The sequence below is a fragment of the Dipodomys spectabilis genome, unplaced genomic scaffold, assembly GCF_019054845.1.
Source record: "Dipodomys spectabilis isolate Male_0828 unplaced genomic scaffold, ASM1905484v1 ptg000157l, whole genome shotgun sequence".
In the NCBI taxonomy this organism is placed as follows: Eukaryota; Metazoa; Chordata; class Mammalia; order Rodentia; family Heteromyidae; genus Dipodomys; species Dipodomys spectabilis.
This window is the reverse complement of record NW_024870834.1, coordinates 20,634,014-20,660,123: the sequence shown is the minus strand read 5'-3', so window position 1 is coordinate 20,660,123 and position 26,110 is coordinate 20,634,014. Positions and strand designations below refer to the sequence as shown.

Below are 26,110 nucleotides of genomic sequence, written 5' to 3'. Positions count from 1 at the left end.
ATACAGTAAAATTACATTCTCCTTGTCATGTTTTGTGGCTGCCAGTTCATGGAGGAAAAGTAATGCTTTTTACATTTTACTAATAATAGTGCCAGCAGAAAAGAGAATACATTTGGGAAAAGAGAGGAAAACATATATTGTTGAACCTGGATTCACACTTCTTTGAATACTGGGTCTCTCCTTTTCGTGGCTATTTTTTTTTTCTTTTTCTTTTCTATGGCTATTAAGTGCTCTTACAGAATCTTGTTTCATGATACAGATAATGTGAAGATGTTTCACAATGTCCAAATCTTATGAGAATTGGAAATCGGGGCTAGAAACAGATAAGTTCTTTCTTCAGCATCTAAATGTGTTCACATCCTCCTACACAGTATAAAGGAGGAAATGACTGTGTTGGTATTTGGTTTATTTTGTAATGTTCCTGTGACTTGATTTTCACATAGCTTTGTGGACTGAAGTTTAAGAACTTCCTCTTTAATGAGACTAGACTTGTGGTTTTCTTTCCTAGACAAACATGATTCTAATTTGGGTTCAAGAGGAGAATTTGTACAGCTTGAAAAAGATACTGAGTCTTGACATTTCTCCTGTACAAAAATTTTATTTCTCGCCTAAGGCTCTGGCTGTATTTAGAATATGACCTTTGAAAGGTATGGGAAAATATACTGTGTCACCTAATGTGATGTCAGACTTTTTTAAACCTCTATGTAAATGACACACATTAAGAAATCAAGTAGATTGTTAATTAATTTTTCTTTATAAATATAGTAACAAGAAGATTGTAACAAGTCAATGAAAGAGACTGAATGTGACCTGGTCCAGCACTGCTTGCTTCCTGGAGCAAGAGAAGCATTCAGTCTATCCATGAGCATCTTTCCTTCCAAAGGGAGAAGTCTTGAGTCTGGAAAAAAGTCTGAGTATTATCCAGCTACAACTCCTCACTGGGAGTCCCAAAAGGTCCCATAGCAATCCTTTTTTCCCGGATGGTACGGAGATCTAATGGTGGCCGACTTCTTCGCATGTTAAGGGCTACAAGTGGACTTCGTAGCCAGGGATTTGGTGTTGGGGGCAACACAGGCTGGAAAGAAATAGTAATATATGAGCAAGTTATGAGAAGATAGACCCAAAGTGAAAATCTCTTTAACCATGGTTTGGTAGAATAACTTTGTGAGTTACTTAAGTTAGTAAGAATTTGCCCTGACCCTAGACATGACATAAATATAAATATATATGTATATGAGATTATATATATGAGGTATATATGATTACATATATATGTAATAATCATATACGAATTACAATTTTGTAATATTTCAAAACTGGAACTTATTCAAATATGTACTATTAAACAATTACTTTTAAAAAGTGCCAAGAAAAGATATCCAAACTGTATTATAAATTAAAAATTAAAATTATATAATACCATGGTGTTCATTTGTTTTTGTTTAAAAAAATCACAACTATGTTTTTGTTGTTGTTGTTGTTGTCGTTTGGGTTTTGGTTGGTTGTAGGGCTTGAACTCTGGGCCTGGGCACTGTCCCTGAGCTCTTTAGCTCAAGATGGGCATTCTACCACTTGAGCCACAGCACTGCTTCCAGTTTTCTGGTGGTTAATTGGAGGTAAGAGTCTCATGTACTTTCCTTGCCTGGGCTGGCTTTGAATTTCAATCCTCAAATCTCAGCCTCCTGAGTAGCTAGGATTACAGGCATGAGCCCCTAGCACCTGGCTAGGGTCAATATTTTTGAAAGATAGATTTCTAGGAGTAGAATTAATGAGCAAAGGATACTAAAAGTTTAATGAAGTTTAAGTGATCTATTAATCGCTATCTATTGTAACAAAGATTTCTAAAGTGTTTTAAGTAGTATATGTGGATGTATGGATAAACATATACATACACTCTGACACACATCTGTAAGCAATAAATAGGATTCAAATGTAATTCTTACTTTTATCTGCCTTTTCTCCATTCAACAATATATTAAGAACATTACTCCAAATTATTAAATTATGTCTATATGAAAATGGTTATTTAAAAAAAGCTGGAAGTGGAGCTGTGGCTCAAGTGGAAGAATTCTACTCTTGAACAAAAATAGCTCAGAGAAAATGTCCAGGCCCTGAGTTCAAGCCTTAGGACCAGCATGCGTGCACACACACACACACACACACACACACACACACACACACACACAGAGTTATTAATAGCTCCTTTTATAGTAAGAACCTAGTAATGCCTCAGGGAAAAACTGATGAAATTAAAGATAGTCAGGTTCCAAAAGGCAACTCCTAGTTCCAGAGGAAACCAGAGGACAGAGCTATCAACAAGATTCTGTATTTGAGGAAATCCCAAGATGCTGGAAAAAGAAGAGGATGAGGTCACAGGAAATACTGGGAGAAGGAGATAATGTGTAGAGCACATGGAAATGATAAGCAGCTCTTAGAAGCTGAGCACAGCCAGCTACACAGACAGGGAAACCTAGTATATTCCTCTATGTAGGATGTGTCCTCGGTCAACTGAAAACCACTCTTTTTGAAAAGGCAATTCAATTCCCAGTAACAAATGTGATATGTCCTCTTTATCTATATCTCCCCCAAGAGATCCAATATCAGGGTTCTGCAGCAAACACTGTCTCTGTGTCAATTAGGAAGAGAGTGCTTCTCCTGCTGTCCATGCTTCTTGATCCTGTAGCCTTGTACTAGAGCACAGGACTTTGGAGAATGTAGGTTTGTTTAAGCCCCTGCTTTGGTCCTCAGCCAAGTACCTTGTTCAGGTATTATGCCAGCTATACCAGCTCAACCTTGTCTGATATGGGTCACCATTGATTTACTTAAGCTTCCATGGGACATATGCAAACAGAATTGTAAGCTCCCCATTCCTGACTGCTATCCTGCTCACTTGCTTCACCTGAAATCCCAACATTCAGGAGGTTAAGGCATTTGGGAAACATTTTAACAAACTTTATTCACAATGACAAAAATTACGTTTCCTTACTAATATTCATGATTCATATGAATATTAGTAAACTTTACAGATAAAGCAACAATAGAGGGCTAGGAAGGTGGCTCAGTGGTAGAGCGCTTGCCTTGCATGCATGGGGCCCTGGGTTCGATTCCTCAGCACCACATAAGCAAAAAGAAAAAAGCTGGAAGTGGCGCTGTGGCTCAAGTGGTAGAGCGCTAGCCTTGAGCTGAAGAGCTGAGGGACAGCACCCAGGCCCAGAGTTCAGGCCCCACGAACAGACCAAAAACAAAAAAAAAAAGCAACAATAGAGGACTGAGTATGCCCATAATCCTAGCACCGGGGAGGCTGAGACAGGAAAATCATCAGTTTAAGGCCAGCCTGGGCTACGTAGAGAGTCCTTGTCTCAAAACAACAATGTTAATAATCCAAAACAATGCAACAATAGGTGCACAAAGACAGTAACCACATTCTCAAGTGTAACACCATTATGCTTACCACATTGTCTGTTAAATGAGAGGCCCAGATTTAAGTGGTTTATTTAATCATCAGGGAAAATAAAGATGGCAGATTCTCTTGAGAAGCTGTAGCTAATGAAAGAAAACCTCAGATGGTAGGAAGGACAAACACCAAGAATGGGCATACAGAAGTTTCTAAGTTATTTTTCAGAGAGAGGGTAACCGACTGCAAAGATTTCTAACGAAGGCCAGGCGCCGGTGGCTCACGCCTGTAATCCTAGCTAGTCAGGAGGCTGAGATCTGAGGATTGAGGTTCAAAGCCAGTCTGGGCAGGAAAGTCCGTGAGACTCTCATCTCCAATAAACCACTTGAAAATCAGAAGCGGTGCTGTGGCTCCAGCGGTAGAGCACTTGCCTTGAGCTGAAGAGCGCAGGGACAGCGCCCAGGCCCAGAGTTCAAGCCCCATGACCGACCAAAAAAAAAAAAAAAAGATTTCTAACGAAGAAAGGAAGTTAGGGGCAGAAACTCTTAGAGCTTCGATCAGTGAAGTTATGTGTAAAGTGGACTAGTTGGACCTGGGATTTGTGTAGAATCTCGAACTTTGCCTGGTAACATTCAATGAAAAAGAATTAGGGCACTTAATAGTGGGAGGCCGCTGGGACATAATTCTGTTCACATAAATGAGGACAGCAGAGGAACGTGGCAATATGCAGACTAGAAGTGGCCAATTGTTTTCCTCCTAGAGTGACTAGAAACTTAATTTTTCAATTGCTTCCTGAATGTGAAGTCTTCATAAGTTGCCAGGGATCCTGTCCCTCAGAGAATGACCCACGCAGGAGAGGGGAGGGGCCTGGAAGAGGATGGTAGGCGTGGCCAACCCCCGACAGGGTGAAGCCACGCCCCCTTCCCAGAACGCACCGCAGCGGGAACCGGGCTGAGGTTCTTTCCGGTCAGCTCCCCACGGGACTCGTAGTTTGGTCTCACAGCATGGATGGGCTCCAGCCCAGCGTGGGGCAGTTGAGGCGCGGGCGGGTCAGGCGCCGGCGCCAGCCCCAGCCCCACAGCGGGTCGGTCTTGGCTCTGCCCTTGAGGCCCAGGAAGGTCCGGAGGCAGCTGAGGAGAAATGGCGCGTCCCGCGTGGCTGCACTGAGGGCTCCGGCGCCGCCGGGCGAGGATTCCGAGGACTCGCGAGTGGAGCCGACGGCCGACGGCGCGGGGGCGGCGCTGCCTAGCGGGCCTGCGGCTGCAGCCGTCTGGGACACGGGCCGGCGGGAGCCGCGTGGCCTGCGGGGGTCGGCAGAGCTGCTGGAGGCCTCGCCTGCCGCGCGCCTGGGGCTGGCCCCGGCCGATCCCGCGGCCCTCCGCGGCGCTGCTCAGCACTTCGCGGCCAGCGCTCCGCCCGGGACGCTGTCGGGCCCGCAGGTGGACGAGGCGGGAGGGGAGCTCCCCCGGGACTCCCCGCTGCAGCGCATCCTGGCGGAGCTGAACCGCATCTCCAGCAGCCGGCGGCGGGCGGCGCGCCTCTTCGAGTGGCTTATCGCGCCCGTGCCGCCAGACCATTTCTACCGGCGCCTTTGGGAGCGGGAGGCGGTGCTGGTGCGGCGGCAGGATCACGCCTACTACCAGGGCCTTTTCTCTACGGCCGACCTGGACGCCATACTTCGCCAGGAGGAGGTGCAGTTTGGGCAGCACCTGGACGCCGCGCGCTACGTCAACGGGCGCCGCGAGACCCTAAACCCACCGGGTCGCGCCCTGCCCGCCGCGGCGTGGTCCCTGTACCAGGCCGGCTGCTCTTTGCGCCTCCTTTGTCCGCAGGCTTTCTCTGCCACCGTCTGGCAGTTTTTGGCGGTGCTCCAGGAACAGTTTGGAAGCATGGCAGGCTCCAATGTTTACCTCACTCCCCCCAACTCGCAGGGCTTTGCCCCTCACTACGATGACATCGAGGCTTTTGTGCTGCAGCTGGAAGGTAGGAAACTCTGGCGTGTCTACAGACCTCGCGTTCCAACTGAAGAACTGGCCTTGATATCTAGCCCCAACTTCAGCCAGGAAGATCTTGGCGAGCCGGTGCTTCAGACTGTGTTGGAATCTGGAGATTTGCTCTATTTTCCTCGGGGCTTCATTCATCAAGCAGAATGCCAGGATGGGGTGCACTCCCTGCACCTCACTTTGTCTACATACCAGCGCAATACCTGGGGTGACTTCGTGGAAGCCGTCCTGCCTCTGGCAATTCAGGCTGCAATGGAAGAAAACGTGGAATTTCGGAGGGGTCTGCCCCGAGACTTCATGGATTACATGGGAGCCCAGCATTCAGATTCAAAAGATCCTCGAAGAACTGCTTTCATGGAAAAGGTGCGGGTCTTGGTTGCCCGCCTGGGACACTTTGCTCCTGTTGATGCTGTGGCTGACCAGCGAGCCAAAGACTTCATCCACGATTCTCTGCCCCCGGTGTTGACTGATAGGGAGAGAGCACTAAGTGTTTATGGGTTGCCAATTCGCTGGGAGGCTGGAGAACCTGTAAATGTGGGGGCCCAGCTGACAACAGAAACAGAAGTCCACATGCTGCAGGATGGCATAGCTCGGATGGTGGGCGAGGGAGGCCATTTGTTCCTCTATTACACGGTGGAAAACTCTCGTGTTTATCATCTGGAGGAACCTAAGTGCTTGGAAATATACCCCCAGCAAGCTGATGCTATGGAACTCTTGCTTCGCTCCTACCCAGAATTTGTAAGAGTAGGAGATCTGCCGTGTGACAATGTGGAAGACCAGCTTTCTTTAGCAACCATGTTGTATGATAAGGGGCTGCTGATCACCAAGATGCCTCTAACTCTAAACTAGTTTCTTGTTGATGGTTGAAATATTGCAGAACTGATTCTCTACTGCCATTGTCACTTTTTTAAAAAGAAAAATTCCTTACCTTGATAATCACCAGTGTGGTCATACATACCTTTATGACTGCTTCAGTGTTACAGATCTCAGATGGTCTTCTAGAAAGAACCATTTCATCTAGGTAAAAAATTAAAAGCAGAAATTAGAGGAAAAACAAACTTTTTTTTTTTTTTTTGACAAATAACCTTGATCCCTGATCATTTCAGAACACCAACTTCATCCTCCTCAGCCTTCAGGGTACTGTGTAACACTGACTGGGTCATACTGCTTGACACATTCGAAGTTTTTTGCAAGTGCATTTTTCATTTGAGTTTTTTCATCAGGTTTTTTGGGGGGAGAGAGGGCTTGGGATTGGTATGCTGTTTGTTATTATGTTTCTATGACTATTAGAAGAGTTATTAAAGTGACAAGAAATGTTTTCTTTTTCTAAGCCTAGGTTGTTATGTTGGTTGGTTTGAAGAAATACAGGAGGAAGAGGGACATAAGGAAAATCTATAATGACTTGAAAGGCAATTTGGAGAAGTTGCAACATATAAAAGAAGCATGTTAGCTGGTAGCTCATGCCTGTAATCCTAGGTACTCAGGAGCCTGAGATCTGAGAATTGCAGTTCAAAACCAGCCCAGGGGGCTGGGGATGTGGCTCAATGGTAGAGAGCTCGCCTAGCATGCATGAAGCCGTGGGTTCGATTCCTCAGTACCACATACACTGAAAAAGCTGGAAGTGGTGCTGTGGCTCAAGTGGTAGATTGTTAGCCTTGAGCAAAAAGAAGCTCAGGGACAGTGTCCACACTGTGAGTCCAAGCCCCAGGACTAGCAAACAAAACAAAACAAAAACCAGCCCAGGCAGGAAAATTCCTGCCTCCTTATCTCCAATTAGCTACTAAAAATAAAAAACAGCCAGGTGCTGGGAAGGTGACTCAGTGGTAGAGCGCTTGCCTTGCATGCATGAGGCCCTGGGTTTGATTCCTCAGCACCACATAAGCAAAAAAAGAAAAAAGCCAGAAGTGGCGCTGTGGCTCAAGTGGTAGAGCACTAGCCTGAGCAGAAGAGCTGAGGGACAGCGCCTAGGCCAAGAGTTAAGGCCCCATGACCGGAACCCCCCACCTCCCCCCCCCAAAAAAAAAAAACCAGCCAGAAGTGCAACTGTGGCTCTAGTGGTGAGTGCTAACCTTGAGCAAAAAGGCTCAGGTACAGTGCCCAGGCCCTGAGTTCAAGCCCCAGGACTGGCACCAAAACAACACAAAAACATGTTAACTTACTAAAGAAGAAAGCCTGGGACACAAGTGGTAAAGCAATTTCTTAGTACACTTGAGGCTTTATGTTCCTTGGTAAACCCTCCCCAAACCCCCCCTCCCCCCCAAGAAGAATAACTCATTGGTGCGGGGGTAATTTACTCACTTTAGTTTTGCTATTTGAATCCCAAACAGGACAATACTTGCAGAAAAGTTATTTCCCATTAACAGGATCAGCTTTAGAGGATATATTGTTTCTGGTTTTTTTGTTTTTTTTTCTGTCGGTCATGGGGCTTGAACTCTGGTCTTGAGTGCTGTCTCTGAGCTCGTCAGCTCAAGATGAGCACTCTGCCACTTGAGCCACTGTGCTACTTCCCGTTTCCTGGTGGTTAATTGGACATAAGAGTTTCATGGACTTTCTTGCCTGAATTGGCTTTGAACCGTGATCCTCAGATCTCAGCCACCTGAGTTGCTAGGATTATAGGCATGAGCCACCGGCGACCAGCTCTGCTCAATTCTCAATCAGTGGCTGGTGCTGCTCCCAAAAGGGCAGCATATTACCCAGTTATGCTGTCATTAGCCTTAATAAATAACTAGCAATGAGGCCATGAAGAAAGGCTGGTGTTCAAGTTACTTTCCACTTTTTATTTTTTCTGGCAGTTGGAAGAAATTCCCCCAAATCTGACAAGTGACTAATATCAGTGGTTGGTGGAAAAGAGCTGGCATACCAGAAAGAATACTGGACTTGGAACCCAAAGACCTGGGTTTGGGGTGGTGGCTGGTAGGCAGCTGGCTGAGTGACTGATGTTATGCTTGGGCACGCAAACTTTGTAAGTATATTTTGCTTGATTTCTGCACCCTCATCGTTTAGGTGATGTCCTGAGATTTTATACATTTTTATAGCATAAAGCATAGATGTTGGTAACTTTTCCTCCAACCTCTCTTTCCAGAGATAACCACTCTTAAAAGTTAATTGTAGGAAGTGGCGCTGTGGCTCAAGTGGTAGAGCGCTAGCCTTGAGCTGAATTGCTGAGAGATAGTGTCCATACCCAGCGTTCAAGCCCCACAACCGACAAAAAAAAAAAAAAAAAGTTAATTGTAGAGGCTGGGAAGTTGGCTTAGTGGTAGAGTGCTTGCATGAGGACCTGCGTTCGATTCCTCAGCACCACATAAGCAGAAAAAAGCCAGAAGTGATGCTGTGGCTCAAGTGGTAGGGCACTAGTTAATTGTAAAAACAAAGCTGATACTTTTGGGGGTTGCTTAAGATACACAGTAGATTTTTCTGTTTTGTTTTTATAAAGACTGAACTCTGGGCTTGGGCACTGTCCCTCAGAGATTCAGTTCAAGGCAAGCACTCTACCACTTGAGCCACAGTGCCACTTCCTATATGTCTTTTTTTGACCTAAGTTTTTTATCTGTGTTTTGTTTTCAGAACTAAGGTTTGAACTCAGAGCTTTGTACTCAGTAGGCATCTGTTCTACTTGAGCCACACTTCTAGCCCTTCAGCAAACTTTTAAATCATATCCAATAGCGGTACCTTAGACAAAACCACAAATGAATTTAAAAACCTGGTAGACAAGAGGAAAACAAAACAACAAAACCAGAAAGGCTGAGGAAGAAGAAAAAAGATAACCAAGAAAAGGAAGGGTTAACTTCAAGGCTCCCCACTTAGTCCCAAACATCTAGATTCTGAAAAAGATGTTGTTGTTGTTGTTTTAAAGGAGTCAACAACCTAGGAAACCTACCTTGAAAAGTATCTTGGAGAAAAGTAGGGAAATCTAATGTTTTTTTCCCTTCTTTGGGATGTGAGTAAATACGTTTTGCTTCTTCCTTCACTTTTCCTACGACCATCTCCATTTTGAGTATTTTCTGGTTCAGCAAGTCCTTTTGGTTTAGCGCTTGAATCTAGATTAGACAAGAAGGAGGTTAAAAACAACTGTACTAGGCAATAAAAACATTAATAAAGTAACTGGTTATCATGCTTATTAAAATTATACCTTTGGCAAATAGGGCTCAGTTTAAGAAGGAGAAGGAAAATTTAGAAAATTCTTTCTAATATCTAATGCAAAAGAGAAAAAACAAGTTGGATTTCAGGCATAGATGAGGAACCTTTCTTCTAGCTGTTCCTTGCTTGTCTCTCTGTTACTATGACTCACTTCATATTTCTATGAAAAAGCTTGTATATTTATTGAATTTTGAATTCTTCCCACAGGCCTGGCCTTGTAAAGCATAGTGAAGAAAAAAAACATGGGATGGAAAGGAAACTTTAAAAACAACCTCTGATTTTGAGGATTCCTCCTTCATGGGACTATTAGAATTTTACCTTTTCTTTCTGTGACTAGAATTTTATAACTCAATTTTGTACAAGTGTTTTGCATCTTCATATGATATATCTATGTTTAAAGTTGTGGAGTATTTCTGTGATGAGGGAAAGTATATGTACATACTTAGGAGAAAATGGGTCTTTGATGCTCCTGAATATTCTCTAGAAAAAAGTTTATACTTACCTTGTTCTTGATTTCCTGAAGCAGTTCTTGATGACCTTCTTTATCTATGTTGAGTGTTGTCATTGCCTGATAAACTTCCCTGAAAAATAAGAAAGACTTCTTAGGTTATTCTATCCTGTCCTCAAAAAAAACATATGGAAGGCCTGGGAATGTGGCAAGGTGGTGGAGTGCTCGCTTAGCATACATGAAACCCTGGGTTCGATTCCTCAGTACCACATAAACAAAAAGCTGGAAGTGGTGCTGTGGCTTAAGTGGTAGAGTGCTAGCCTTGAGCAAAAAAAGCTCAGAGACAGTCCCCAGACCCCAAGTTCAAGCACCAGGACTGGCAAAAAACAAAACATATGGGAGAAGATGTAGGGGTGGGATAGGGAATATAGGACTTGGCATTTGGGAAGAATACTAAATTCCAATCCAGTTTTGCTGAGTCCTCAAGGTAAAGTGGTTATCACAATTAGTTTGTACAACTATTGTATAGTTTGGAAATAACTTACTTGAAGCTATTAGTAGGTAACTATTGAATACTTTTATAATGGGTAACAAATGTCTTCTCAGTTAATTGTCACCACAGCACTATAATATAACAGGTTGATGAATGGCTGGTCTCCATGCTGAAATCATTTGGTCTAGTTCTGCCAAGGCAACTGCAGGCAGGACACTCACAATTCAACAAATTAAGGAGCCTTTTTAAATAACGGTGTACATTTATATGAAGTAAATCATAAAAATAACTTTTTCTTTTTTTGGTGCCAGTATTGCAGTTTATCAGGGTCTGGGTGCTGTCCCTTAGCTACTCAAGGATGGTACTCTACCACTTGAACCACATTTCTACTGGCTTTTTGCTGGTTAAACCAGCCTGGGCTGGTTTCAAACTGAAATCCTCAGATATCAGCCTCCTAAATAGCTAGTATTACAGGTGTGAGCCCAGCAACAACATAATTTTTCCTTTTTCTTTTCTTTCCTTTTTTTTTTGGTCAGTTGTAGGGCTTGAACTCAGGGCCTGAGTTGTTGTTCTGGAGCCTCTGTACTCAAGACTAGTGCTCTACCACTTGAGCTACAGTGCCACTTTGAATGGTTAATTGGAGACATAATTGTCATGGGTACTTTCCTGCTCAGGCTGGCTTCGAACTGTGAGCCTCAGGCCTCAGCCTCCTGAGTAGCTAGGATTACAGGCATGAGCCACTGGTACTCAGCTAGTAATGTAATTTTTGAGGATCAAGCATGTCCAGAAAAAAGGTTCCCTGCCCCTTAGACTGTAACTTGCATCTAATACTTAAATAGGCTTAGAGAGTTTTAAGTGCTGACCAGGTTCATGTAACTATTGCATGATGTGGGTGGAATTCAACTCCTTTTTGGGGTGGAGGTATACTGGTCTTGGAGCTTGAATGCTGGGCCTGGGTATTACCCTTCGCTTCTTTTGCTCAAGGCCAGTGCTCTACCACTTGAGATACAGCTCCACTTTGGCTTTTTGGTAGTTTACTGGAGAGTCTCATGGGCTTTGCTGACCAGGCTGCCTCCAAACCATGATCCTCAGATCTCAGCCTCCTGAGTAGCTAGGATTATAGTTAGGAGTCACTGGCACCAAATCCAAACCCCAATACTTTTTTTTTAACCTAAAGCCTGTGTTGCCAAGCACAAGTGGTTTACACCTAAAATCCTAGCTACTTAAGAGACTGAGATCTGAGATCATGGTTTTAAGCCAGCCAAGACAGAAAAGTATGAGAGTCTCTTATTTCCAGATTAGCCAGCAAAATAACTGTAGTGGAGGCAAGGGTCAAGTGCAGAGTGCCAGCTGTTAACTTCAGAATCAGAATGAGAGGCTCCAAGTTAAAGATATGGTACCAGCACAGTAGACTCTTAGTAAAAGTTGAATATATGAGTAACTTAAGAGCCTGGCATGGTAGTGTATTTCTGTAATCTCAACTATTAGGGAGGCAGAAATTGGAAAGATAGAGGTTCAAGGCTAGCCCAGGCAACAAAGTTAGTGAGATATCTCAGACAAGCCAGTGTGATGATGTATATCTGTAACCTCAGATAGTATATAACTGGTAGGGTTTTGGTCCAAGGCTGGTCTGGGCAAAAAGCATAAGACTGTAATTAAAAAGAAATAACTAAGGGGGCATTGCTCAAGTAGTAGAGTACCTACTTAGTAAGCATAAGTTCAAATCCCAGTACCCCCAAGAAAACCCAGTCAGGCAGTATAACAGCACAAGAACTACAGTGGACTTTTAGCACTTACTTGAGAACAGCCTCATGGTTCTCCAGGAGCAGTACATGTAGGAAGGTATCCCTGACTTGGTCCCCCTGAAGTTTGAGGGCTTGAATGCTACGACACGCTTCCAGTCGTACTCCTGGTGCGTCTTCATAGTGGATAGCCCAGAGCAGGAGATCTGTCAGCTGGGGACTCACTTGTCCAATCTGTCCCAAGGCTGCAAAGGTGAGAGGGCAACCTGACTGAAACCTCACTGAAACCTGACTTGGCTATATCCTGTATCCAGAAAGAAGAGTGTTATGTACAGTCTCTTTCCTTTTGGATGACAATTGCTTACCATTTTAGGGTTAATTACAAAATTTTTAAAAGTACTTTAGAGGACTGAGGCTATATAGCTTGGTGTTAAAACCCTTGCCTAGCCTTGGGTTTGATTCTTAGCACCATCATTAAAAAAAAAAAAAAAAAGCAAGCTGGGTTGCTGATGGCCCACTCCTGTAATAATCTATTCAGGAGACTCAGATCCAAAGCCTGGACAGAAAAGTCCACTAGACTCCGTCGCTAAAATAATTAGCAAAAAGTGGGGCTAGAGGGATGCCTCGGGTGATAAACAGCTAGCGGAACAAGCAAGCCAGCAAGCATGAAGTCCTGAGTCCAAGTCTCAGTGCCAGCAAAAATACAAAAGAAAAAAAGGTTCAAGCGTGGGTTAAGTGGGATACTATTTCCAAAAGATTCTGAAAAGAGGATATTTCATAACATCCTTGCCCAGGCTATGAGTAAGAACTAATTTGCCTATTTACAGAAGAGATTTGGACTGATAACTTTGAAGCCTACCATAGTTAAGTCAGGGTGATGGGACAAAAAGCCATGATTATTTCACAAGTTGCATATGTCTGATCCTGCTAGGAATCTATTGAAGGTCATATCAGAAAGTGAGCAATGCCAAAGGTCCTAGAAAGAAACTAGGGAAATCTGAGAGTAGGGTTTTAGGATTCTTAGTGATGTTGAATCTAGTCTTGACTTTTTGCTACAGTTGAAAACCTCTAGGGAAAGGAAGATGGGTTACTACTTGGAACTCATCCGTAATTCTGTTGGCTGGGCCTGTCTTACCCAGGTGAGTAACAAGTTTGGCATAGATTTAGACTTGGGATCCTCAACTAAATATTAAAAAGAAGAAAATCTTTCGGACCTCAAGGAAGGACCTGAGAGATTTCCACTCCCTTACTAGAATATTTCTGGGAATCATCTGTACTAAAATAGGAAAAGGAATTTTTTTTTTTCTTAAATTGAGCCATAACTTCTGAAATACCTCGAATGGCAAAAGCCTTGATTTTCCAGTATGGATCTCTGTGCATCAGTTTCAGGAGGCATTCGAGCACCTGGGATAGACAAAAGGCAATATTAAGTTGAAGAATAGACCAGAAACAGGGACTTCCCACTTGTCAAGTGCTGCAACTGAAACTAACTTTTTTTGTTTGTTTATTTGGTCATGGGGTTTGAACTCTGAGCCTGGGTGCTGTCCCTCAGCTCTTCAGCTCAAGGTGAGTGCTCTACCTCTTGAGCTACAGTGCCACTTCCGGTTTTCTAGTGGTTTACTGAAGATAGGAGTCTCAAGGTCTTTCCTGCCCAGGCTGGCTTTGAACCGTGATCCTCAGATCTCAGCCTCCTGAGTAGCTAGGATTACAGGCGTGAGCCACCGGCGCCCGGCACATTTTCTTAATTCTAGTGACAAATGCAGGAGACAGTACATGGTATGAGCCGAATTTTCTGCTCTCTGTGGATGTTCTTCAATTTATAGGTATATGGTCATACGTAGAACTTTTTTGGGGGGTTAATTCAGGGTGATTGCTAGGTAATCATTCTACTATAGAGCTATGTCTCCACTCCAGTGTGTGTGTGTGTGTGTGTGTGTGTGTTTGTGTGTGTGTGTGCTGGGATCATGTCCAGTGTGTGTGTGTGTGTGTGTGTGTGTGTGTGTGTGTGCTGGGATCATGTCCAGTGTGTGTGTGTGTGTGTGTGTGTGTGTGTGTGTGTGTGTTTGTGTGTGTGTGTGTGTGTGTGTGCTGGGATCATGTCCAGTGTGTGTGTGTGTGTGCTGGGATCATGTCCAGTGTGTGTGTGTGTGTGTGTGTGTGTGTGTGTGTGTGTGTGTGCTGGGATCATGTCCAGTGTGTGTGTGTGTGTGTGTGCGTGTGTGCTGGGATCATGTCCAGTCTTGCTCATGCTAAATTTATACTGCCTCCTGAACCTACTGCTGAGCTACACTCAGGCTTTCCCCTGTTAACTAGGGTTGATCCTAAAGCTTATCAGCTCCTGATCATTAATGAGAAGCTAGTTAACTCTAGCTTAAAGCTTAGACTAGCTGGGAGTTAAATGGTTTTTACCAATTGATGTACTCTATATCACCACCTTACCTCCCAGGCTCTGGTCTCATTCTGGGTCCCCCAAAGGATAGTAAATGTACTGTGCACAAAAGGAAAGCAATGCCCTCTTCAGGTCAAGCAGGGAACATTTCTTGTTTACTTACCAACTTATTCTGGATCTTCAGGGCACCTGCTGCTAAACAGGCTGCCTGCCGAACTGCTATGAAGTCATCAGAGAAGCAATGTAGGAAGCTTGGGAGAAGTTTTGCAGTCATAAGCTTGAGTCCGCCTATCAGGGAAAGGGCCTCTACACGCTCCTGGGAATTTCCTTGACCCAGCTTAACCCTATAAGGCACAAATGGCTTTTAATTTTCCTCTTCAAACTTTTAGTGCATAACACCTTCTCTCTGCCCCCAAGATAAAAATGACAGTGTTATAGGTTTTCTGTTATTTAGCCCTACCCTTTCTTCAGCTTATGCCCATTAAAGTAAATTTCACTGGGTAAAGATCTCCGCTATTTGCTTGAATATCTATTACCTAGCTTAGCTGTGTTAAATGACTGAGTAAAGGAAAGGATCAACTTTTATTCCTTGTGAGAATGACATTTCCTCTCCAAAGCTCTTACTTGTGTGATTCTTTTTCTTGGGGTGTGGGGGGGAGGGAAGGATATTGGTTGTGGAGCTTGAACTCAGGGGCCTGGGTGCTGTCCCTGAGTTCTTTTGCTCAAGGCTAGCACTCTACCACTTCGAGCCACAGAACCACTTCTGGTTTTCTGGTGGCTAATTAAAGATAACTTCCCTGCCTGGGCTTGCTTTGAACTGCAACTCTCAGATTTCAGCCTCCTTAGTAACTAGAATCACAGGTGTCAGCCACCAGCACTGTGTGATTCTTTTTTTTTTTTTTTTTTTTGGGGGGGGGGTCCGGTCCTGGGGCCTGAACTCTGGGCCTGAGTGCTGTCCCTCAACTCTTCAGCTCAAGGCTAGCACTCTACCACTTGAGCCACAGCACCACTTCCGGCTTTTTTCTTTTTGCTTATGTGGTGCTGAGGAATCAAACCCAGGGCCTCATACATGCAAAGCAAGTGCTCTACCACTGAGCCACCTTCCCAGCCTCCACTGTGTGATTCTTATTTTGGCAGTTTTCACACAGCCTGGAGTGACTACAGTCTCTATGAGACTTGGTCTTACTCCTCTAACTCACATTTTACTCAGTATTTCTATAGCAGTTATAGTATATGAGTATTTGTTACAGTTTTACTTTAATTATTTTTTCTGGTCCTGGGGGCTTGAACTCAGGGCCTGGGTGCTGTCCCTGAGCTTTGCTCAAGACTAGTGTTCTATCAATTGAGCCATAGTTCCACTTCTGGCTTTTTGGTAATTAATTTGAGATAAAAGTCTCATGGACTTTACTGCCCAGGCTGGCTTCAAACTACAATCTTCAGTTCTCAGCCTCCTGAGTAGCTAGGATTACAAGTATGAGCTCTGGGCACCTGGTCCAGGGTTCTTTGTTTATTTTTAAACTTTTTTGTCTTTTTTGGTACTGGGGATCAAATCCAGGACATTGTACTTGTTAGGCAAGTGCTTTGACATTGAGCTATATCCCAGCCCTTGATTTGAATTTTTTGAGGGGGTGCAGGTAGTACTGGTCTTTGAACTTTAGGTCTCACCTTTGTTCAGCTACTACTCTACCACTTGATCCATTCTTTCAGTCTGGCTTTTTCCTGGTTATATATTTTGGAGCTACACTCTTGTAGACTTTCCTGCTCCAGCTGGCTTCAAACCTTGGTCCTATAGATCTGAGCCTCCTGAGTAGGTAGGATTATAGGTGTGAGCCTGGCTGATTTGATATTTTTAATTGGGCATTTGCGTATCATCTTGCCTGTGTTCATCAGAAATGACTCATACTTCTTTTTTTTTTTCTTTCTACTCCTGGGGCTTGAACTCAGGCCCTGAGCACTGTCCCTGAGATTCTTTTTGCTCAAGGCTAGAACTCTGCCACCTGAGCCGCAGCACCAACTTTTTGGCAGTTTAGTAGAGATGAGAGTCTCATGCACTTTCCTGCCTGGACTGACTGGGTAGTTAGAATTACAGATGTGAGCCTTCAGCACACCCAGCTCCCACTAAACATTCCTTAGAAGAGTTTCTCCTAGGTCATACCTGATTGTGTCATGCACCTCTTTCCCAAGGCTCATTTGTCCTAGTGCTTGAGCAGCTGCTTGCCTCACTTCCTTACTCCAGTCATTCCACATCAGCTGGATCAATTTATGTTTCATATCCTATAAACAGATGTAATAATTAGTTATCATTTGCAAATGTTAATTTTATAAATGCTGTCCTGTAACCCCTTTCTCCATCAAACCATCCAATATAGCAAATGTTACTACTATTTACAGATAATTAACTTGCCTAAGGTTAACCTGGTGAGTGTTAGAACTAGGACTTGAATCCTGGCTTTTTCCAAGTTCATCATTTAAACTGCTCTTTAGCATCAGGACCAATATAATCCATGGAAGAAACTTAAAATTTGAAAGTGATACTTAATGGGGTGGTGACCAGTTTGATTCTCCTGATTCTAGTTCTTAAAGTCTCATACCCTAGACAAACCAGGAAAATTGATTATCAGTGTGCTTGTCTTATAGGAAGTTTACTAAGATTACAGTTGATGATCATATAAAATGTAAATAAGCTATTCTCCCTGCCTGAAATATCGTCCTTTACCATTACCTGATACCGGATATTTATTCTTTAAGATTTATCTATAATACATCTCCTTATTGAAATCTCTTTTGCTTCCAATAAATATAGAAAACCATAATGCTCTATAGCTGCTTTGTTATACCTGCTTTTAACATTTACCAAGGTAAGATATATTATCTTTTCACAACTAGTGCCAGCATAATGCTTAGCAGTATAGGATATGGTCAGAAGCTTTGTTTTTCTTTCTTTTTTTTATTCATTAAATTTTTGGGGGGGACTGGGAAGGTGGCTCAGTAGTAAAGTGCCTGCCTTGCATGCATGAGGCCCTGGGTTCAATTCCTCAGCACCACATAAGCAGAAAAAGCCATAAGTGGCACTGTGGCTCAAGTAGTAGAGTGCTCACCTTGAGCTGAAAAGCTGAGGGACAGCACCCAGGTCCAGAGTTCAGGCTCCATGAATGACAAAAAATAATTTTTTTTTGATGCTAGTAGTAGGACTTGAACTTAGGGACTAGGTTCTGTCCCTTAGCTTTTTCTGCTCAAGGCTAGTGCTTTCTCACTTGAGCCACAGCTATACTTCTGGCTTTTTGGTGGTTATTTGGAGATAGAAGCTTCATGTACTTTCCTGCCTGTGCTGGCTTTGAAACCTGATCCTCTGATACCAATCTCCTGAGTAGCTAGGATTACAAGTGTGAACCACTGGTGCCTGGCTCCAGAAACTGTTTATTGAATGAGTAAAATAACTCAAGACATACTGCCTAGATACAAACGTCTGTCATGAAGTCCTCAGGATCTTTGCCCCATTCATGGCTAGTACTCATGTCTATTTACTTTGAAATAAATCCCGAGTGATTAAGTACCAAAGAGGTGAATATGTAAGTGAATCAGATGTTAAAATGCAGATGATGATTAGGTTGGCCTATTTTCCAAGTCTAATAAGTTCCCAGGTGTTGCTTTGTTGCTGGTCCAGGATTTTAGCTACAGGATACTATATAGTACTTGAGACAGAATTAACTCTCACACCTCTCCATGGGATATTGAATGGCCAGATTATGTATTTCCCCATATGTAGAATGTGAGGGTTAAAGAGGGTAAGGTGTTGTACTTCTAGTAGGTATGGTCATGTTATGGGCCATTTCAGATACACCCAGATTATCTGTTTAAGGGGGGAAAAATAAAGTAACACAAAGAAAGAAGGGAAAGATTCCGTTTGGGCTTGAAAGTAATAGCAAAAAGGAGATTAGGGCTTTCCTTGCCTAGTATTCCCTCTTCAACTGTAGCCAGTCACCCTCCACAGAATTTTAATTGATAAGTTTAGTTCACACTAATCTTTCTCTCTGAAGAGTTTTAAGAGAGCACCTTTCATTTAATGCTTGTTCTTACAACTTTTGTGTTTGTGAGTATTGGGCTGGGAATGTAGCTTAGTGGTAGGGTGCTTGCTTAGCATGCATGAAGCCCTGGGTCGATTCCTTAGTCCCACATACTTTTTAAAGCTGGAAGTGGCGTTGTGACTCAAGTGGTAGAGTGCTAGCTGTGAGCAAAAGAAGCTTAGGAATCCACGCCCAGAGTTCAAGCTCCAGGACTGGCCAAAAAAAAAAAAAGACAGGTGTTTGTGAGTATTGTTGCTCAAACTGCAATGTCAGCTGTTTAAAAGCAGGGACTATATTTTACATGTGTGTACTGAACATTCAGAGAACCATTTTGTTGGGTTGTTGGTTCTTTTATGTCAGTGCTTGAGAAAGTGATGATGGACTTGTTTAAGGGATGAAATAGGGTAGAAATATATCACTGACTGATGCTTTATAATGCCATTGCTATTAAATTACTGTCAAATTGCTAAAAAAATTTATTAATATTGGTCTTAGTTTTTGTGCTTATTTTATTATGGTTCCCTTACAGTTTATGGATTACCATCACACTGAAATGGCAGTGGCTTAAATCACAGGACATGGTGATATTTGAAGATAATCTTGGATTATGAGTAAGAGGTAACAAGGTGAGACTGGAGATCTGTCTATTGAGAATGAGATATTAAGTAGCAGCAAAAAGTTGCAAGACAAATTAGCCCAGTTCTGCTGAAGTTTTCTGTCCTGGCAGCAAAGGAAGAGGCTCACTAAGCAAACGTTGCCACTGATCCTGGCAAAAGCTCTGCAGGCAACGATTCGGTCCTTCCATTGACCGCTGTTCAGCTCTACCGCAAGCATGGTGTGTATCAGGGTCTGAGGAAACAGATTTGTATGGATAGTTACTCACTTTTAGAGATACTGCAATCTTGAAGAAGTTATATCCTAACATGGTATCCAACATAGTGTCCTAAGGTCATAAGATAATCATCCCTATTGAAAAACTGGTTTACAAGAGGTGAGGTATACCTCCAGCTAACCCAGTTGACTCTAGGGACCAAAACAGAGATTTAATAATCTGAACAGGAAATGAGGGCTTCAATCAATAAGATTTTAACTATTTTTGCCTATAAAATGTGTTGTATATGCCTTAATCTTTGTGAGTTTGACATTTCTACTGAAAAGTAGCATAATTGTAGGTATATGGTATCTTTCCTTCCTTCCCTCCTTCCGTCCTTCCTTTCTTCCTAATACATTTTCTTTTTTTTTTCTTTTTGTTGGTCATGGGCTTGAACTCTGGGCTTGGGTGCTGTACCTCAGCTCCTTTCTGCTCAAGGATAGCACTCTATCATTTGAGCCACAGTGCCATTTCCAGTTTTTTGAGTGGTTGATTGGAAATGAGAGTCTCATGGACTTTCCTGCCCTGGCTGGCTTCGAACCACTATCCTTAGATCTCAGCCTCCTGAGTAGCTAGGATTACAGGTTTGAGCCACAAGTGCTCAGCTACAAACACTTTTTAACAGTTTAGGAGTTGTGACATTTGGAATGTGTTTCTTGAGAGAAACCATTGAAAACTACATAAGAACCAAGCACCAATGAATCATACCTACAATTCTAGCTACTCAAGAGGCTCAGTTCCAACAATCACATCAGCCCAGGAAGACAAAACCTAGAGACTCTGATCTCCAGTTAGCCAGCAAAAAGGTAGAAGTGGAGGCACGTGTCAAGCGATAGAGCACCAGCTGTGAATGTAAAAAGCTGATTGAAAATGTATTAGGCCTGGAGCCGGTGGCTCACGCCTATAATCCTAGTTATTCAAGAGGCTGAGATCTGAGGATCACGGTTCAAAGCTCAGCCCAGGCAGGAAAGTCCATGAGAGTCTTATCTCCAATAAACCAATAAACAGAAGTGGTGCTGTGGCTCAAATGCCAGGACTGGCCAAAAAAAAAAAAAAGCCAACTACTGGGGCTGGGAAAGTAGCTCAGTGATAGAGTGCTTGCCTTGCATGCATGAGGCCCTGGGTTCGATTCCTCAGCACCACATAAATAGAAAGCAGTAAGTGGTGCTGTGGCTCAAATGGTAGAGTGCTAGCCTTGAGCTGAAGAGCTGAGGGACAGTGCCCAGGCCCTGAGTTCAGGCCCGTGACCAGCAAAAAACCAAAAAAACAAAACCCAAAAAAACTACTTTCAACTCTTTTCTTACTTTTCCCAGCCATCTGTTGTCACATCTCCCTGTATACATTCTATATCCAGGTTTACACATTCTTGGTGCACTTTCACTTGTGCTTGACATTGTCTGAGCTAACGACCTGCTTTATTGGTTTCCTTTAATGCAAAACCCCCATTCATTTCCTAATGGTAATTTTTTTCTCTCACCCTTTAAATGGGCACATACCGTTTTTCTACTGAGATGGCTTAGTAGAATACAAGCCTGGTTTTCGGTTTCCTCATTCCGCTTGTTAAACAGCTCTTGGAGGATCCTCTTGATCACTGGGCAAGTTGCAACACCTTCCAGAGCCAAGCACTGAGCTGCAGCCCAGCTATCCACACTATTACCTGCCACAGTGGGATTCGAAGAAAAAAAAAAGCCTAGAATAGTGATCAGTTTTCCCCCAGAGAAAACAGCCTTTGGATTGTTCTCTACTTGATAACCCCCTTTCCTATGACTCATTCAATCCGGAAATCCAATTCCATATACTTAAAACACACACACACACACACACACACACACACACACACACACACACAAAACACACACACACACACACACACACACACACACACACAGTTTTTTTTGGCAGTTTGAACTCAGAGCCTTATGCTTGCAAGGTAAATGTTCTATTGCTGACCTACACTTCCAGTCGTTACACCATGTTTAAGTAGATCATATCAAGATTTTAAATAGAAACTGAAAATCTGAATCTGAAAAATTAATCCTAAAAGCTGTCCTTTAGTAACAACCTTAAAAGGCACTTCTCACTTAGCTAAGCTGAATTGTTTACCTCCCCCTGGGACTGGACTTGGGAATGCTAGGGGGGGAGGCTTCCCTTACATAAGCAATATGCAGATGAATATCTTTAGTATACTCTAAGATTTCAGTATCTTTATTTATTTATTTATTTTTGGTCCAGTCCTGGGGCCTGAACTCTGGGCCTGGGCGCTGTCCACAGATGAATATCTTTAGACAGGAAGTCAACGCCGGTAGCCAGGCCTTGCCACCCACTGGCAAGAAATGTTCTCTCAGAGAGGGCTAGGAGCACTTAGGCACCTTGGGCTTTTCACCTGACAAAGTCTTTTTTTGGTTGAATAACTCCAACAGTGCATGTGAGTAAATGCCTTAGACATTCAATGTGTGGAAATTAGAAGCATAGTGTGTTCAAGTGGTGATATTTTAATTTTATAATATACTTAATGTTATATCATCTTGTCAATAAAATAAGCTATAAGAGGCCTCCCTTGGTTGATTAGTTTCTTTTTTCCTTTCCTTTCCTTTCCCTTCCTTCTTTCCTTCCTTTCTTCCTTCCTTCCTTCCTCCTTCCTTTCTTCCTTCCTTTCTTCTTTCTTTCTTTCTCTTTCTTCCCTTTCTTTCTTTCTTTCTTTCTTTCTCTCTTTTCTTCCCTCCCTCCCTCCCTTTCTTCCTTCCTTCCTTTCCTTCTTTCCTTTCCTTCTTCCTTTCCTTCTTTCTTTCCTTCCTTCCTTCCTTCCTTCCTTCCTTCCTTCTTATGGTGGTACTGGGGTTTGAACTCGGGGCTTTGCATATGCTAGGCAGGTATTCTACCATTCTACCACTTGTTACCATTTGCTTTTTGCTTTTTTTGTTTTTCAAACAGAATTGTGATCATGCTTACACCCTAGCTGGCTTAGACCATGATCTATTTATGTATGTGTCCTGTCTTCCCCATTTCTGCTTCTATGTAGCTAGCATTACAGACTTGAGTAACTGGACCCAATTTTTTTTTTTTTTTTAAGTTTGCTGCACTGGAAATCAGAGATCAAAGTCTGGGCCCTGTACATACCAAATTATCTCTCTACCACTAAGCTATATGCTCAGCCCTAAAATTTTTGAGAAGTATGTATTAATTATATGTAATACATGAATTGTAATGGGATTCCATGTGATATTTTAATGCATGCTTATGCCATGCACGGATGAAGTCTAGCTTCCCTTTATTCATCCTCTGCTTCTCAACTTCTCATAATCACTATTTCACATTCAGGCCAGCCTTTTTTTTTTTTTGCTAGACCTGGGGCTTGACCTCTGGGCCTGGGCACTTGTCCCTGAGTCTCTTTGTGCTGAAGGTTAGTGCTCTACCACTTGAGCCACAGCGCCACTTCCACTTTTTCTGATTAACTTATTGGAGACAAGTCTCACGGACTTTCCTACCTGGACTGGCTTTGAACGTTGATCCTCAGATCTCAGCCTCTTGAGTAGTTAGGATTACAGGTGTGAGCCAGTGGCACCCACCTTCTTTTTTTTTTTTTTTAAGTTTCCACATATGACAGGACATAAAGTTCTTGTCTTTCTGGTCTGACTTATTTCCCTTACTGTGGTTTCCTTAGTTTTATCCATTTTAGAGCATACTTTCTACCTAGTCAAGTGCATCTATGAAAAGCTTAGTCTAAGCTGGGTGCTAGTGGTTCACACTTGTAATCCTAGCTACTCAGGAGACTGAGATCTGAGGATAAGGTTCAAAGCCAGCCAGAGCAGGAAAGTCCTGGAGACTCTTTTTTTTTTTTTTTTTGGGGGGGGGGGGGGTCCGGTCATGGGGCCTGAACTCTGGGCCTGGGTGCTGTCCCTCAGCTCTTCAGCTCAAGGCTAGCACTCTACCACTTGAGCCACAGTGCCACTTCCAGCTTTTTCTTTTTGCTTATGTGGTGCTGAGGAATCAAACCCAGGGCCTCATGCATGCAAGACAAGTGCTCTACCACTGAGCCACCTTCCCAGCCCCAAGTCTGAAGACTCTTATCTCCAGTAAATCACCAGAAAACTGGAAGTGGCACTGTGGCTCAAGTGGTAGAACGCTTGTCTTGAGCTGAAGAGCTGAGGGACAGTGTCCAGGCCCAGAATTCAAGCCCCAGGACCGACAAAAAAAGAAAAAAAAAGCATAGTCTACATATGAGAAACTTTGTAAAAGTACCCAAGAAAAACTAACTTTTGAATATTCTAACATAAACCCAACTTTACAGAGCATGATTGTGAAGAGAGAAAGACTAGGAAAATGGGTGATGGTGAGATATCCTCTTGTTTTCCCATCCCTACATCTGGAGTAAGAAGGCATTACTCACCCTGCACAAGGACATCCTGCATGATGTCCTGGGCACGTGGATTATGTGTCTGTATTGCATACTGACATAATGCTGCCGCCATCCTCACATTGGAATTCTTGTCATAAAGAGCAGCTTCCAGGGCAGGCTGTAGAGCATCTGGCAAGTCCTTAATAACTGGGATTTTCTCAAACCCTGTGATTAAATGAGAGTGAGGTAAGAGTACCAGCTCTTTGCTTTTCTCTTTAATGTACACCACTTCCTTCCCAAGGCTTCTGTTTCTTGCAGGTGCTTATAATATTTATTAATAAAATCACAGTTCAGCTTTGCTTCCTTCTGCTCAGGGGATTAGAGTTTGTATCTAAGCTGGTATTCCAGCTCAATACCAGGCCTCTGGTATTGAGGTCAAAGATGAATGTTTCTAGGTAGGTTAGGGTGACCTTCATCATTATTTTCAGTGATAAAAAACAAATGGTCTCAGGGCTGGGAAGGTGGCTCAGTGGTAGAGCGCTTGCCTTGCATGCCTGAGGCGCTGGGTTCGATTCCTCAGCACCACATAAGCAAAAAGAAAAAATCCGGAAGTGATGCTGTGGCTCAAGTGGCAGAGTGCTAGCCTTGAGCTGAAGAGCTGAGGGACAGCGCCCAAGCCCAGAGTTCAGGCCCCATGACCGGAACCCCCCCCCCCCCCCAAAAAAAATGGTCTCTCCTAACCCCACCTATTTACCCCATGATGTTTTGTTTTGTTTTACTTTTTGTGCTAGTACCAAGGCTTGAACTCAGAACCTTGCACACTCACTGAGCTTTTTTCTCTCATGGTTGGCACCAGTTGAGTCACACCTCCACCTCTGGGTTTTTGCTGATTAATTGGAAAAAGTCTTAAGGACTTTTCTGCCTAAGCTGGCTTTGAAATCTGACTCTCTGATATCAACCTGAATAGCTAAGATTATAGGCATGATCCACCAGCGTGTGGCCCTATGAGGTTTTATATTGTTAATAATTGTAGCTCACTTAAGCAATACTTTGCCACTTCTATATTGTTGCACTCTGCCTTTCAACTCTGATTGAATTAGGCAAGGTATATATCATTCCAGAACTAACTGGGGAGGTTCACAAAACTATGATAGTCCACACATAAGACAGAAACACTATTAATAGGGTAGCAGTGTCACACATTCTTTGGTCAGAATTCTTGAGGTTATGTAGCATTTCACAGTGTTCTGGAGTATAAAGTTTGCTCTGTGTAAACTTGTGTTCCATAAGCAGTAAAATGTCTGGTATCTCATCTCAATAGATAGATTTGTAGTCCACAAGCTTGGCACTGGTGGTTTACACCTGTAATCCTAGCTACTCAGGAGGCTGAAATCTGAGGGTTTTGGTTCAGAGCCAGCCCCAGCAGGGAAGAATCTCCAATTAACCACCAGGAGACCAGAAGTGGTGCTGTGGCTCAAGTGGTAGAGCACCTGCCTTGAGCTGAAGAGCTCAGGGACAGTGCACAGGCCCAGAGTTCAAGCCCCATGACCGACCCCCCCCCCCCCCAAAAAAAAATTCTAATCCACAAAGGACATGCCTGTGAAGAATTACAGCATTTACCTTACATACCCTTACCAAAAGAGCAACTAGGCATTTTCCTGAAGCCCAAATTCTGAAGTAGAATAGGAAAGGGTTACCTCTTTGTTTAATCTCAGCTAAGCTTCAAGGCCCCTATCAGTTTAGAGGTTCAGTGGCTTTATGAAACTGCAGATGTTCTCAAGCTGCTCTCACCTGAATCACTTTGTGTGATAGTAGTTCGTGGCCTTTCCAAAGCAGCTGTGGCACATGTAACGATGGCTTGTATCCGAATGTCATCATACATGTTTACCAAGCTCTGCCTTAGGCTCTCCACTGTCTCATGGTGCCACTCAATAACTATATCACAATGAAGATGGCAAGAAGAGAACCTAGTTAGGGTTAGAACTGTGCTAAAGAAGGTGACAAAAAGCCCCCTTTCTCAAAGACAACTCAAGTAAAATATTAGAAGAATAAAGAATTCAGAGGATCTCTTTAGGAAAGTTAATTCTTTGATTATTTAATTACCTCTCAGATAATTGCCCCTACTCATCCTATATTGTGTTTTTGGTTTTTTTTCCCTTAAATAATGTATGCTTATTTTTGTTGTTTGGCAATCCTGGGGCTTAAACTCAGGGCCTGAGCACTTTCCCTGAGC

At 43.2% G+C, this 26,110-nt stretch overlaps 2 protein-coding genes across 2 annotated transcripts in view; one reads left to right on the top strand and one right to left on the bottom strand.

Moving 5' to 3' along the window:
- Nucleotides 1–821: 821 nt before the first annotated feature.
- The window catches only part of Heatr4 (HEAT repeat containing 4), a 31,701-nt gene continuing 6,412 nt past the window's right edge, over nt 822–26,110 (bottom strand). The window contains exons 5-16 of the mRNA XM_042692779.1: nt 25,663–25,812; nt 23,929–24,084; nt 21,038–21,198; nt 19,415–19,519; nt 16,762–16,880; nt 14,770–14,950; nt 13,552–13,621; nt 12,273–12,462; nt 10,037–10,115; nt 9,275–9,434; nt 6,356–6,414; nt 822–1,075 (exon numbers count right to left, since the gene is read on the bottom strand). Of these exons, the coding sequence (XP_042548713.1) occupies nt 926–1,075; nt 6,356–6,414; nt 9,275–9,434; nt 10,037–10,115; nt 12,273–12,462; nt 13,552–13,621; nt 14,770–14,950; nt 16,762–16,880; nt 19,415–19,519; nt 21,038–21,198; nt 23,929–24,084; nt 25,663–25,812 (1,580 nt within the window). The 3' untranslated portion in view covers nt 822–925. The remainder of the gene's footprint in view (nt 1,076–6,355; nt 6,415–9,274; nt 9,435–10,036; nt 10,116–12,272; nt 12,463–13,551; nt 13,622–14,769; nt 14,951–16,761; nt 16,881–19,414; nt 19,520–21,037; nt 21,199–23,928; nt 24,085–25,662; nt 25,813–26,110) is intronic.
- On the top strand, nt 4,348–6,728 carry Riox1 (ribosomal oxygenase 1). Its single transcript, XM_042692780.1, has one exon. It carries the CDS (start codon nt 4,399–4,401, stop codon nt 6,244–6,246), a length of 1,848 nt encoding a protein of 615 aa, XP_042548714.1. The 5' UTR covers nt 4,348–4,398; the 3' UTR covers nt 6,247–6,728.